General features: G+C 37.0%; 1 protein-coding gene across 1 annotated transcript in view; it reads left to right on the top strand.

Annotated features, from left to right (window-relative positions):
- The window catches only part of UGGT1 (UDP-glucose glycoprotein glucosyltransferase 1), a 117,148-nt gene that overhangs the window by 81,705 nt on the left and 22,855 nt on the right, over window positions 1–12,588 (top strand). Inside the window, exons 27-32 of the mRNA XM_080799532.1 lie at window positions 2,654–2,756; window positions 3,773–3,852; window positions 4,946–5,135; window positions 8,799–8,957; window positions 9,515–9,600; window positions 12,334–12,418. Coding sequence (XP_080655658.1) covers window positions 2,654–2,756; window positions 3,773–3,852; window positions 4,946–5,135; window positions 8,799–8,957; window positions 9,515–9,600; window positions 12,334–12,418 — 703 coding nt within the window. The remainder of the gene's footprint in view (window positions 1–2,653; window positions 2,757–3,772; window positions 3,853–4,945; window positions 5,136–8,798; window positions 8,958–9,514; window positions 9,601–12,333; window positions 12,419–12,588) is intronic.

The raw sequence follows: 12,588 nt of genomic DNA, 5'->3' as shown, positions 1-12,588 counted from the left end.
CCTCTCTTATCTCACTGGCTGTGTGTCCTAACTTCTTAGATTGCCAGTGGGTGATGACTTCTGTGGCTCTTTGCTAATCCTAGTTGGATTTTGCCCATTAGCACCCATCTTCTCATCACTGTACTTTCAGGAAGTAATCCATCTGGTTATTACCACAGGAAACATATTTCCTAATTGGCATACTCTCCTGTTTGCTTTTCGTGGCCAAGATAGTGAGTCCTGAGCAAGAATCTCTTCCCTTTTTAGAACATCATTTTCTCCATGAGTCTTATTTAATTAAAATGCTATAATTACAAATTCTTTTATGAGTCAAATTATAATTAGAGAAATTCTTCTTATTGGGGCTTGTGTTAGTTAAAGGAGTGTTTTATTTAAATCAGAAGTTTCTTATTTATGTGAGAAATAAAAAGGTCTGAATTATTGGTTACGTATATCCTTCCCTAAAAGTGTGGCTCACAGAACAGCAGCAGGGCATCATCTGGGAGCTTGTTGGAAATGCAGAATATCTGACCTCCTGATGCAGGGAGCCTGTTGGAAATGCAGGCCCAGACCTCCTGAGTCAGTGTCTACACTGTAACAGGATCCCCCCAGGTCACTCTTGTATACCTTAAGATTGGGGAAGCATTGTATTTGATGTTTGCTCTACTCACTTAATGAAAATGTGTATGACCCCCATAACTTGTTCCTGTGTCTGTCACTTTTGGCCTTACTCTGGTCTTTTCTTTAATACAGCAAGTATGTTTCAGCATGATATTGTTAGTTTATACTGTTCTCCATTTCCATACCACTGTTTCTTTCATCTTGGCTTTCGTTTTGCTCTTTTTTTGTTATAAAGATGTGGGGTGTTTAAAGGCCATACGGGGTCAGTTGCTGGTTATGCCTGTTGCGGATCACTTATAACACTGGTCAGAACATTAACATGTCACACAGAACTCTACCCAGACCTGCCAGGTTCACAGGTTTTGGCCTGGGCATGCCTGACTCAGATGCTTTACCCTGGAGGACTCTTTGGGACTTCTCTTCTTCTTCCCTTTGTGAGAATTTGCATAATGCTATTCTCCAGTGAGCTTTTTCCTTCTGGAATTCTAGAGAAGCACAGAAGTCCAGGTTATCTGAGGGCAGTGGCTCTCATACTTTGGCTTTTACCCAGAGTTTGTTAAAAGTGCAGATTGCCTTACCCACCCCCTGAGTTTCTGATTCAGGAAGTCTGGGTTGTGGCTGACAGTTTGTTCCTAACAAATTTCCAGATGGAGCTGATACTGCTGCTCTAGAGCCACTCTTTGAAAATGCTGTATTAGAGTGGAAAAAAAAAAAAAAAGAAAGAAAATGTTATTTTGGAGTAATTATTGACAGTTGGAATTGTTAATTTTATAAAAAATTAAAAACATCTGCTTTGATAACAGGCACAAAGCTATTTTGATGGTTATTTCCAAAGCAGTTAAGATTTGAAATAACCTTCATCACCATTTAAACTATAGTTACCCAGTTTTGTTAGTTATATTTTACTTTGTACTTTTGTTTTCCTCCCACTGGATAAATGTTCTTGCCCCGAACAGTAGGGATTAGCCACCAGTACTACATTAAAACATTGTTCAGAGTGAATAAAGATAGGCATTGATTTGACCAATTGATATTTTGGAAAATTGGATATATTTTAAAGTTCTTTCAAGTTTATTCCTTTTCTCAAAATATATTGGAGGCTCCTGCCCCTCTCAAGTCATCTAAGTCAATATGACTTTAGAACGAGGCTGTGCAGCTGGAACCTACAGATGGGAAATGTATGTTCTCAGAAATCCTAGAGGGGCAACCTGAAACCTAAACAGCTGTTTTTCACTTACTAAGAAGACAAAATATGTATAACTTAGTGTCCTCATAAATTGACTCAGTTCTTTTGGTAATGTGGTTGACGGTAGATAATATCCACAAAAATATTTGTATCCTGTGACTCTGTAATCTCATGTGTAGGACTTTGTCAACTCGAAAGAAATTTCCAACTATGAAAAAAGCTGTATGTCTGAAGTTATTTACAGGCTGCAAGCCTTCTAAATGTCCAGCAATAAGGAATAGCTTAAGTAGACATGGCAGATTCACTTGGTAAATAGAAGATTACTTTTTATTCCAGATATTTGACATATAACAATATGGATATTATTTTGGGTTTAATATTCTTTGGGTATAGTTGCTCTTTATAGAGGCATTTGAGAAGGTCTGCAGGGGTTGGGTTCGGATGGCAAGATTTTATGATTATTTCCTTTTTCTCTCACAAGTTTTCTGTAATGTTCTTTGTATTTTTAAAAATCCATTTACTTCTTCTCTTTTCATACCCTTCTTGCTAGGAAATAAAAGTTGGCATAATGTTTGTAATTGTCAAAAACAAACGTCAGCTTTTAGCGGGTTTTGGTTAAATACAGTTTTAAACTGGTTTTCATCTTTTGTTCATTTTGAGTGAACTTGAGTCATTAGCAGGTTTTGCAAACTTTGAGGTAGACATAATTACATGGTTAACTACCACGTAGCCTTGTTCTAGATCTGAAGTGTTTTTGGGAATGCTGAGAGAGTTGATAGGTTATGTTTGTCTTTGGAAAAAAAAAAAAGGTTAACTTTGTTTCCTATTTTCCACCAGATTAACGTTTTGTCTTTTTGATCTTTGTAGTGCAATTAAAATGAGGCCAAAGGAAGGGGAGACATACTTTGATGTTGTGGCTGTTATTGACCCTGTCACCAGAGAAGCACAGAGACTTGCTCCATTGCTCTTGGTAGGCATAGCCTAAGAGGCAGTTGGCGTCTCTTTATTGGAAGTGGTCACAGGCCCTGTGACTCTCTAAAACTGTCATTGTTCGCCTAGTTATCTTCAGAGGACTTTGAAAAAAGCTACAGGGCATCTTGGCAGAGCAAATAAATGTCTTCATAAAGATTTGTAATGGATCTGGAAACAGCCTCATAACCTTAGAAAGTTGGTACAAGTTTGGTTGGTTTCCTCATGTAATTTAAAAAAAATGTCCTATTTAGAAAAAGATGTCTTAATTAAATTGATTTATGCTGTATTTTGATTTATAATGAATGAGAGTTTAAAAAGGTAAAATAATTTTGTTTTATTGTTTTCTTTTTCTAAAACTAGCATTTTTAAAATTGTAGCACGGTTTTTAGATTTGTATAAGATACTATAATTTTAAGAAAATTTAAGAGCTTTGCCAAAAAGACAATTGCCTCAACTTTCTTTTTTGAGTTGTATTTCTTTTTTAAGGTGAACTTTTATTGGTGTGCAATCAGCTAACATTTTTGTGGTTGTGTGTGTGTGTGTATGTATGTATGTGTGTGTGTGTGTGTGTGTGTGTATATATATATATATATATGCTTTTTTCCTATTATAGTATATAAACCATAATGATGAACCTTTAAAATTTTCCTTGTATAGACAGATCTCCATTATCCCATCAGTTACTTCATATGAGGGGGAGAAGTGATTTGTAGTAGCCCACTTGCCATGTTTTTGCCAAGTGATATGTGTGTGTGATTTAGATTGTGTGCCAGATTTGAGGATGTGTGCCAGATTTGAGGATGATTTAGATTGTGTGCCAGATTTCTTCTCTCCAGTCTAGATTTTATGGCTTTTATTATCTTTCTGTCTTTCTTGAGATGCTAAGAGATGTTCTCTCAACTCAGTGTCAGAGTGATAAGTTTCTGAAGAGAAAATACAAATATTTTGTCTCAAATATCAGTCACTTTCTCTATAGGAAAATTTTATATTTTATCTCTTGGTTTGCTCTTTTAGGTTTTAACCCAGCTGATCAATATGAATCTAAGAGTGTTTATGAACTGCCAATCTAAACTTTCTGACATGCCTTTAAAAAGGTAAAACAAGCTATTTAAGAAATCAATTGAAAACATGGTACTAAATCTGAAAGTTGGTATTGAATATTAAGGATCAAATGAGTTTATATTTGGACTTCATGTTTGAAAAGATCATTTACTTTTGTTCAGTTTTGCTAAATTTCTGCTTTAATCAGAAGTTCTAAGAATTTAGTGTGGGTATGGAAGCTTTTAGGTGGCATTACCTCAAGTTACTTGGGCCTGCCTGCTTGCCTTCCTCCCTCGTGCCCTCCCTCCCTCTCTCTCTCCATTCCCTCCATCAGAATTATGTATTTCTTTAATTTTAGAGCATTTAGATCAATATTAGCTATTAAATTTACCTAGTTTAAAAAATGTGCTGTGATACAGAAAGAAATTTGTCCTTTTTATCTTGAAAGTGGAACAGTTATTTCAAGTTGAAGTATATTTGGTAGAGGAAGCTTGCTGAGGCACATTTGCATGTATCTTGAGAAGGAAGGCAGGCTTAGCTGTAGGTTGTCTGACTCTTGGAATGGTCATTTATGAAGAAAGTTAAAAAGCAGTTAATAGTGATAGGGTAACATCGCTGGGTCTTGGGAAATTCCTGATGTAAACAAATGTGCCGTGTTTTATAAGTTAGATTCTAAGTGAATTCAAATACTGTTTGAAATGGTTCTCAGCTCCTACATTGTCCTTGAATAGGAGAAATGTTTAAACTACTGTGTAGAGTGTTTTCAGGGCTCACCTGAGAACCCAGTCACCATTGAGGACTTTGTGTTTAAGAGAAAAATAACTTTTTCCTCACTGAAGGGAAGCATGTGCTCAGGAAATCTTGTGACTCCAACAATATCCATCCTTAGTAGTATCAAAAAGAATGACCACTCCTCTCAGTTCTGTCCCTCCTGCTCTTCCCTTCCATCTGCAACAACTACAGGAGGCATAAACTAGGGCAAGAGATGGTTTTGGAAACACTTTCCCAATCTGGGAGGTTACCCTTCCAAATCTAGTTTGTTTTATTTTAAACCAGTTAGTTACCTGTGTGGATGGCTGTGAACTTAAGGACTGTGGGTGTATTAAAAAGACTGACTTTTTATTTTATTTTATTTTTTAATTTCAGCTTTTACCGTTATGTCTTAGAGCCAGAGATTTCTTTCACTCCAGACAATAGCTTTGCTAAGGGTCCAATAGCAAAATTTTTGGATATGCCACAGTCTCCTCTGTTCACCCTGAATTTGAACACACCTGAGAGTTGGATGGTGGAGTCTGTCAGAACGCCATATGATCTTGATAATATTTATTTAGAAGAGGTAAGAGTATCATTGCTTCTACATATGTAATCTTGTGTAAAACCTGTTTAAGATGGAGTGGTTGGTAGTATTTTCTGACTGAACAGACTGGATCACAGTTCAGGCAGGTCTCTGAGATGTCCATGTTCATGTATAATTGTATTTTTAAAAAATAATAGCTTCATTGAGATTTATTTCACATACCATAAAATTTACCTTTTTAAAGTATACAGAATATAGTTCAGTAGTTTTAGTATATCCACAGAATTGTGCAGCCATCACCACTAGACAGAAACTTGATACCCATTAGCTGTCACTCCCCATGACCCTCTGGCAACCACTAATCTATATTCTGTCTCTATGGATTTGCCTGTTCTGATGTTTGATCTATAGAGAATCATATATTTTTATGACTGGCTTCTTTCACTTAAGTTATTATTTTTAAGGTTCATCCGTGTCGTAGCATGTATTAGTATTTAATTCTTTTTTTATTGCCAGAAAATATTTTATTGTTTAGATATACCACATTCTGTTTATCCACTCATTGATAGACATTTGGGTTGTTTCTACTTTTTGGCTATTATAAATAATGCTGCTGTGAACATTCATGTCCAAATTTTTATAGAGGTGCTTTTTTTTCTCTTGGAATTGGTGGATCATACAGAAATTCTATGTTTAATCACCTGAGGGATTGCCAGACTGTTTTCTAGGGTGACTGCATCATTTTCCATTCCTGCCCATGGTATTGAGCATTTTACATGTGTTTATTGGCTGTTTGTATGTCATCTTTGGGGAGAAACATCTGTTTAAATACTTTGCCTATTTTTAAAAATTTGCCTGTTTTTTTTTTTTATTGTGGAATTGTAAGAGTTCTTTGTATATTCTGTATACAAGTCTGTTATCAAATATATGATTGATAAATAATTTGTTCCATTCTGTTAGATGTCTTTCACTTTCCGGATAATGTCCTTTAAAGCACAGATGTTTCAAATCTTGATGAAATCTGTTTTTTTCCTTTTGTTTCTTGTGCTTTTGATATTATACCTGAGAAATCAGTGTTTAATTCCAGGTCATGAAGATTTATTCCTATGTTTTCTTATAAGACTTTCAAAGTTTTAAACTCTTACATTTTAGGTCTTTTATGCATTTTGAGTTCATTTTTGTATATGATGTGAGGTAGAGTTACAGATTTGTTCTTTGAGTGTGAATATCCATTTGTCACAGCACCGTTTGTTGAAAAGACTATTCTTTTCCCACTGTATGGTCTTGGTACCTTTGTTAAAGATCTATTAGCCCTGAATGAATTGAACTCCAGACTCTCAGATCTCTTCCCTTGATCTGTGTGTCTATCCTTTGACCACAATTGTCTTACTCTAGTTTTGTTGTCAGTTTTGAAATTGGTAAGTTAGTTTGCTAATTTTGTTCTTACTTTTCAAGGTAGATTTGGCTATTTTGGGTTCTTTGCATCTTGGAATCCACTTTTTAATACCTGTAGAAAAGGCTGCTGGGATTTTGATAGAGATTACATTAAATACCTAAATCATTTTGAAGAGTTTTGGCGTGTTAACATTAATAAGTATCTGACCCATGAATATGGGATGTCTTTCCGTTTATTTTTGGGTCTTTGATTTCTTTCAACAATGTTTTATAGGTCTTAGTATACAGGCCTATAAAAGATCATGTCATCTGCAAATAGAGGTAGTTTTATTTCTTCCTTTCCATACTGGATGTCTTTTATTTAATTTTCTTGCCTAATTGGGAAATTTTTAAATTACCAATTCAGTCTCTTGTTATGGATTTGTTTGGATTTTCTGTCTCATCTTAAGTCATTTTCTGGAGCCTGTGTTTCAGGTGTTTATCCATTTTATCTACATTATAATTTGTTGGCCTATAGTTAGTCATAGCATTTCTTATAGTCTTTTAAATTTAGTTTTGGAGTGATGTCTCCTTTTCCCTTGCTGATGTCAGTGAGTTGGCTCTTCTGTCTTTTATTTTGTGGTCAGTCTAACTAGAAGCTTTGTCAGTTTGTTGAAATTTTCGAAGAACCAGCTTTTGGCTTCATTGATTTTTCTCTTCTTTATTTCATTTATGTTCATATAGCTATTTTGAGTATCTAAGGTAAGTGGCCCTTTCCCCTTAAGAATGATTGAGAGCTCACAAGTGTAGTTTCAGTGATGTCTCTTCACAGCCCTCACTCTGTACCTCACTCAGAGTGTATTAACGAAAGAATTAAAACACGTGTTCTTTACTTATAAGGAGCTTATAGCATCTCAGAGTCTTCTTCCTTTCTAAGACAACTGTTTCTGTGTCCTAAATATCTTTTCCTACAATTGAAGCCTGTTTCCTGGTTCTTCTTGGTTATTGGGAAGCCAGGAACTTGAAGATAGTTATTAAAGGACTTCTCAGCCTTCTTTTCACTAGGGTAAAGAAGAATCCCTCAGGTGCTAAGTTAGGGAGAGTGTGTGAACACACTTACCGTATTTCCACCTCAAACCTGTCTACCATGTTTGTTAACAAATAGGAAATGCCGTCTTTGCCCTTGAAGAACCAACTTTTGCTGAGGAGATTGTAAGATGGCCACAGAAGGCGCTAAAGAGCAGTGAAAGGAGGCACAGAGCAGAGCGGCTCTCTTCCATATCCTTAGAGTTTTTTTCTGCTCTTTCCTAGGCTTTCTCCGCTTTCTCTGTATTGGCTAAAAACAGAGCCTGGGACTTGGTGAGCGTGTGGAGGTTTAGCCCTTAGCTTTCATTATTATGGTTTTGGAATTTAGTGTTCAGTAACATATTAAGCTCCAAATAGTGTGTTATTAGCATTAGGTAGGATTACAGAGCCAAGTGTGAACCAGACTGGGATAAAAACCCTTTAATTAACTAAAGCCAAGCTGCCCCAATGCCTTGCAATTACATCATATTTTCTTCAAGGAATCAGTAATAATTTAGGCAGTTGATGTAGAACATGAATGGTTTTGTGCCATTATGGAGGCATCAAATACATTTTGGATATTTGCCTTTGGAACAGCAGTAGTATTTACAGCTATATCCTGTAGGCCAAGGTGAATTTATGTTTTTCTCTGCTGTTTCTCATTGTTTCTTTGTTACCTTCTTTATTCTTTTTTTTTTTTTTTAAAAAGATTTTATTTATTTGTCAGAGAGAGAGAGGGAGCACAGGCAGAGGCAGAGGGAGAAGCAGGCTCCCCGCCAAGCAAGGAGCCTGATGTGGGACTCGATCCCAGGACACTGGGATCATGACCTGAGCCGAAGGCAGCTGCTCAACCAACTGAGCCAGCCAGGCGTCCCAGCCTTCTTTATTCTTTAGCTTTTAGATCAGTTCATTCTTTTGGCAGTGTATTTTACATGGTTTCCCTGATACTACTTCCTGGATGAGAGTCTTATTCTCTCTGTAAAGCTGTATGAAATCTCCTTGCACAATCAAGATACAGAGCATTTCTATCCCCCCGGAGAGTTCTCTTGTGCCCCTTTGCAGGCAGTGCCTTCCCCTTTCTGTCACTATAGTTTTGCCTTTCCTTAAATTTCTTAGAAATATGACCATACAGTATGCAGCCCTTTATGTCTGTCTTTGTTCAGTTTGTACAATGCATTTGAAATCCATGTTGTTGCATGGCTCAACAATTTGTTTCTTTTTATTGCTGAGTAATTTTCAAGTGATTTAATTCTGCTGTTGCAGGTGGATAGTGTGGTGGCTGCTGAGTATGAGCTGGAGTACCTCTTGCTAGAAGGTCACTGCTATGACATCACCACAGGCCAGCCCCCACGAGGACTGCAGTTTACATTAGGAACTTCGGCCAACCCAGTCATTGTGGATACCATTGTTATGGCCAATCTGGTAAATAATCAGTACATCAGGTGGTAGTATTGAGTCATATTACTTTGGGCACTAGAGTTTATGGATAAAGCAGTTTGCATTCTGAATATGAGTGAAATTAAAATTCATGATTGAATAATTTGATCAGTATAAAAATCTAAGTTAAACTTACAGGTTGGAATAACATATTAGCCTAAAAAAATGCTAGACTATTCTGAATATTCTGTTCTAATCAAATTGGTGCCTGCAGATGCATTGCTTAAGAGCTGACAGCATTTTTCTTGGCTTTGGAGGTTTGTAGCTTATTCACACATGACATATTGATCCTTCATTCACTTACAGATCAAGGGCCCCCTTCTTGGCTTCACTGGCCTGTATTTTGCTAGTGTTTCTAATGGGTAGATTTATTTATTTATTTATTTATTATCTCTCTCTCTTTCTTTTAAAGAATAGCACTGAAATTATAACTGTCTTATTTAAAATATGAGTGATATTTCAGAAAATGAAATAACTGTCCCTCAGAAACAGCATTTTGATGTTTCAAAGAAAACTAAAATTTGTCTTTCTTCTTACCTTAGGGCTACTTTCAGTTAAAAGCCAACCCAGGAGCTTGGATTCTCAGACTAAGGAAGGGTCGGTCTGAAGATATTTATAGAATTTACAGGTAGGATTAAGTGATGTAGGTGCTTCTTTTCCAGAATATTTTACAGAGAATCAGCTTGAATTGAGTACTACACTGGCAGTTAACTGGGGAATAAGAATTTATGTGTGATGAAACAATGCTTTTCCAGGAAATTGAGTATGGAAGAACTGTCAGGGTATGATTGGACAAAAAGTGGTATGAATACTAGTAAGTATGTCAGGTTTCACTCTTTAGTCTTTCCGTTGTGCTAACAGCATCTCAGAATCAGGTCATTCTCTCACTGTGATGAAAACCATAGGCAGATGAGAAATTGAGTTATTTCAAGAAAGGAGAAAAGAAATGAATAACAGTCAGTCTTTTCTGCCTAGATAGTATATTTCTTGATCCTGGGTGAATTGCAGATACACAGAAGGTATAAACATTGGCCATGAAATCTTGGTGCTAGCATTGGCTTTCCTGGTCTGGGGTAGTATGGCAGTACTTCCAGAGCATTTTGCCAGTCACCAGGTTTTTGCCTTTAGGTTTGCAGTGGCTGCCTGTTAGCTTAAAAAAATTATACTGACATTTTGAGATTATCTTTGTGTATGGTGTAAGAGTGTGGTCTAGTTTCATTCTTCTGCATATGACTGTCCCATTTTCCCAGCACCATTTACTGAAGAGACTGTCTTTTTTCCATTAGATACTGTTTCCTGCTTTGTTGAAGATTCGTTGACCATAGAGTTGAGAGTCTGTTTCTGGGGTCTCTGTTTTGTTCCATTGATCTATGTGTCTGTTTTTGTGCCAATACCGTGCTGTCTTGATGTTCACAGCTTTGTAATACAGCGTAAACTCAGTCATTGTGTGTCCCCAGCTTTGGTTTTCTTTTTCATAATTCCCCTGGTGATTCGGAGTCTTTTCTGTTTCCATTCAAATTTTAGGATTGTTTGTTGCAGCTCTGTGAAAAATGTCGATGGTATTTTGATAGGAATTACATTGAAAGTATAGATTGCTCTTGGCAGCATAGATATTTTAACAATGTTTATTCTTCCAATCCATGAGCATGGTTTCACTCATATATGGAACATAAGGAAAGGCACAGGGGATCATAGGGGAAGGGAAGGAAAGCTAAATGGGAAGAAACCAGAGAGGGAGACAAACCATGAGAGACTCTGGACTGTGGGAAACAAACAGAGGGTTACAGAAGGGAGGGGGTTGGGGGGATGGGGTAACCAGGTAATGGATATTAAGGAAGGCATGTGTGGTGATGAGCACTGGGTTTTATGTGCAACTAATAAATCATTGAACACTACATTCAAAAACTAATGATGTACTGTATGTTGCTTAATTGAATATTAAAAAAAGAATTAAAAGGGGAAACAAAAAAAATTATACTGCCTTTTAAAAGGTGTAATCTAAATTCTGTTTAACACAATTTAAATTAGTTTTAAGCTATGTGAAGAGAGTTTGTGTCAATTTTTAGAGAGGGATTTCCATTACAGTGTATTTAAAACACCTTCTTGTTGTGTGATTTTTAGTTCTATAGAGCAGCATGGATTCTTGAAACTGAATTATAATAACATTCATTGTAAATACTAGGTTTTCTTCCCAATGTTGTTTTCTTAAATATAGTTTTGCAGAATTTAATCCCATCCTGAGAAATTTACTTGTTCTTCTTCTAAACACCATCCCTTCCATATGCCCTTTCCTTGGCTACTCTTCCCCCTACCCTAGGAGTGTGGAGTCCTCCTCTTTTCCTACTGTCTAGGGTTCCCTTCATCTTGGATATTCCCAGATTCTGTAGTGTTTCATGCTCCACATCAGAATCTTGCCTGAGAACTCTGCTCTCTGCTGAATGATATTGAATGAATGCGGTGAATTCATATTTTATCGTGGCTTTCTGCACTTAACACCTTGAAAATTGATGCCTGGAAATTTTAGGAAGTAGTTGATTGGGGATATCTTATTTTTTAATTTTAAAGTTTCCGATTCTGCCCTACCCCTCCCTGCAAATAGAGCTTGTTACAGTTCTTTCTTCAGAATATGGGCACCAGGTTGAGTTGAGACTAGAGTTGGCTGATTGGGTGCCTCCAGGCAGAAGGATAGAGTGATGCCTTTACGGAACTCTGAAGTAGAGTCATGCTTTGTTACTTGTCTGTGAAAGAGTAGAAGTGATGTGTTTCTGATGATGGTGCAGAGTGGCTTATGCCCCTGGGCAGCCCTTTATTGCTGGCGCTGAACTTGGCTCAGACTTTGTTAATACAGGTGTTGATTAAGTGCTCATTATGCGCTTGCCAGCGCTGGGAGCTTTTTTCTCTGTGAAAGGTAATTTAAAGATTTTATTGATTTATTTGACAGACAGAGATCACAAGTAGGCAGAGAGGCAGGCAGAGAGAGAGGAGGGAGCAGGCTCCCTGCTGAGCAGAGAGCCTGATGCGGGGCTCCATCCCAGGACCCTGGGATCATGACCTGAGCGGAGGGCAGAGGCTTTAACCCGCTGAGCCACCCAGGCGCCCCTGTGAAAAGTAAATTAAAGAGGAGACTCAAGAAGGAAGTTTGGGTTGTGACTGGAATGTTCAATGTTTGAAGGATAGAAATTCTGACAAGTGCTTCCGTGTAGCTTGAAGGGACTTCCTGCAGGTTGTGAGAAATTAATTTGTTCTGGAAAACTCCTTTATGATAACAAATATGGCAGATTGATGTCAGACCACTTACTGCATTTTGAGAATTGTGATTTGTAATGTCTGTCTTGTCCTTTCCCTTTCTTTTCTTTTTAAGCCACGATGGCACAGATTCTCCTCCTGATGCTGATGAAGTTGTTGTTGTCCTCAACAACTTCAAGAGCAAAATTATTAAAGTGAAGGTGAGTTTTGGTAATCCTAAGACAGACACTCTTTTATAGTGGGTAAAAGTAGCAGTATTCTGGCATTCAGTAGCTCTTATCTAGATAATGTGGATGTGTTAACTGATAATGCTGTCACTGTGGTCATTTTACAATATGTATGCAAATAATATATGCAGATCAAATCAAAT

This window comes from Martes martes (assembly GCF_963455335.1).
Source record: "Martes martes genome assembly, chromosome: 3".
Taxonomy (NCBI): domain Eukaryota; kingdom Metazoa; phylum Chordata; class Mammalia; order Carnivora; family Mustelidae; genus Martes; species Martes martes.
This window is presented reverse-complemented; position numbering and strand designations above follow the sequence as displayed.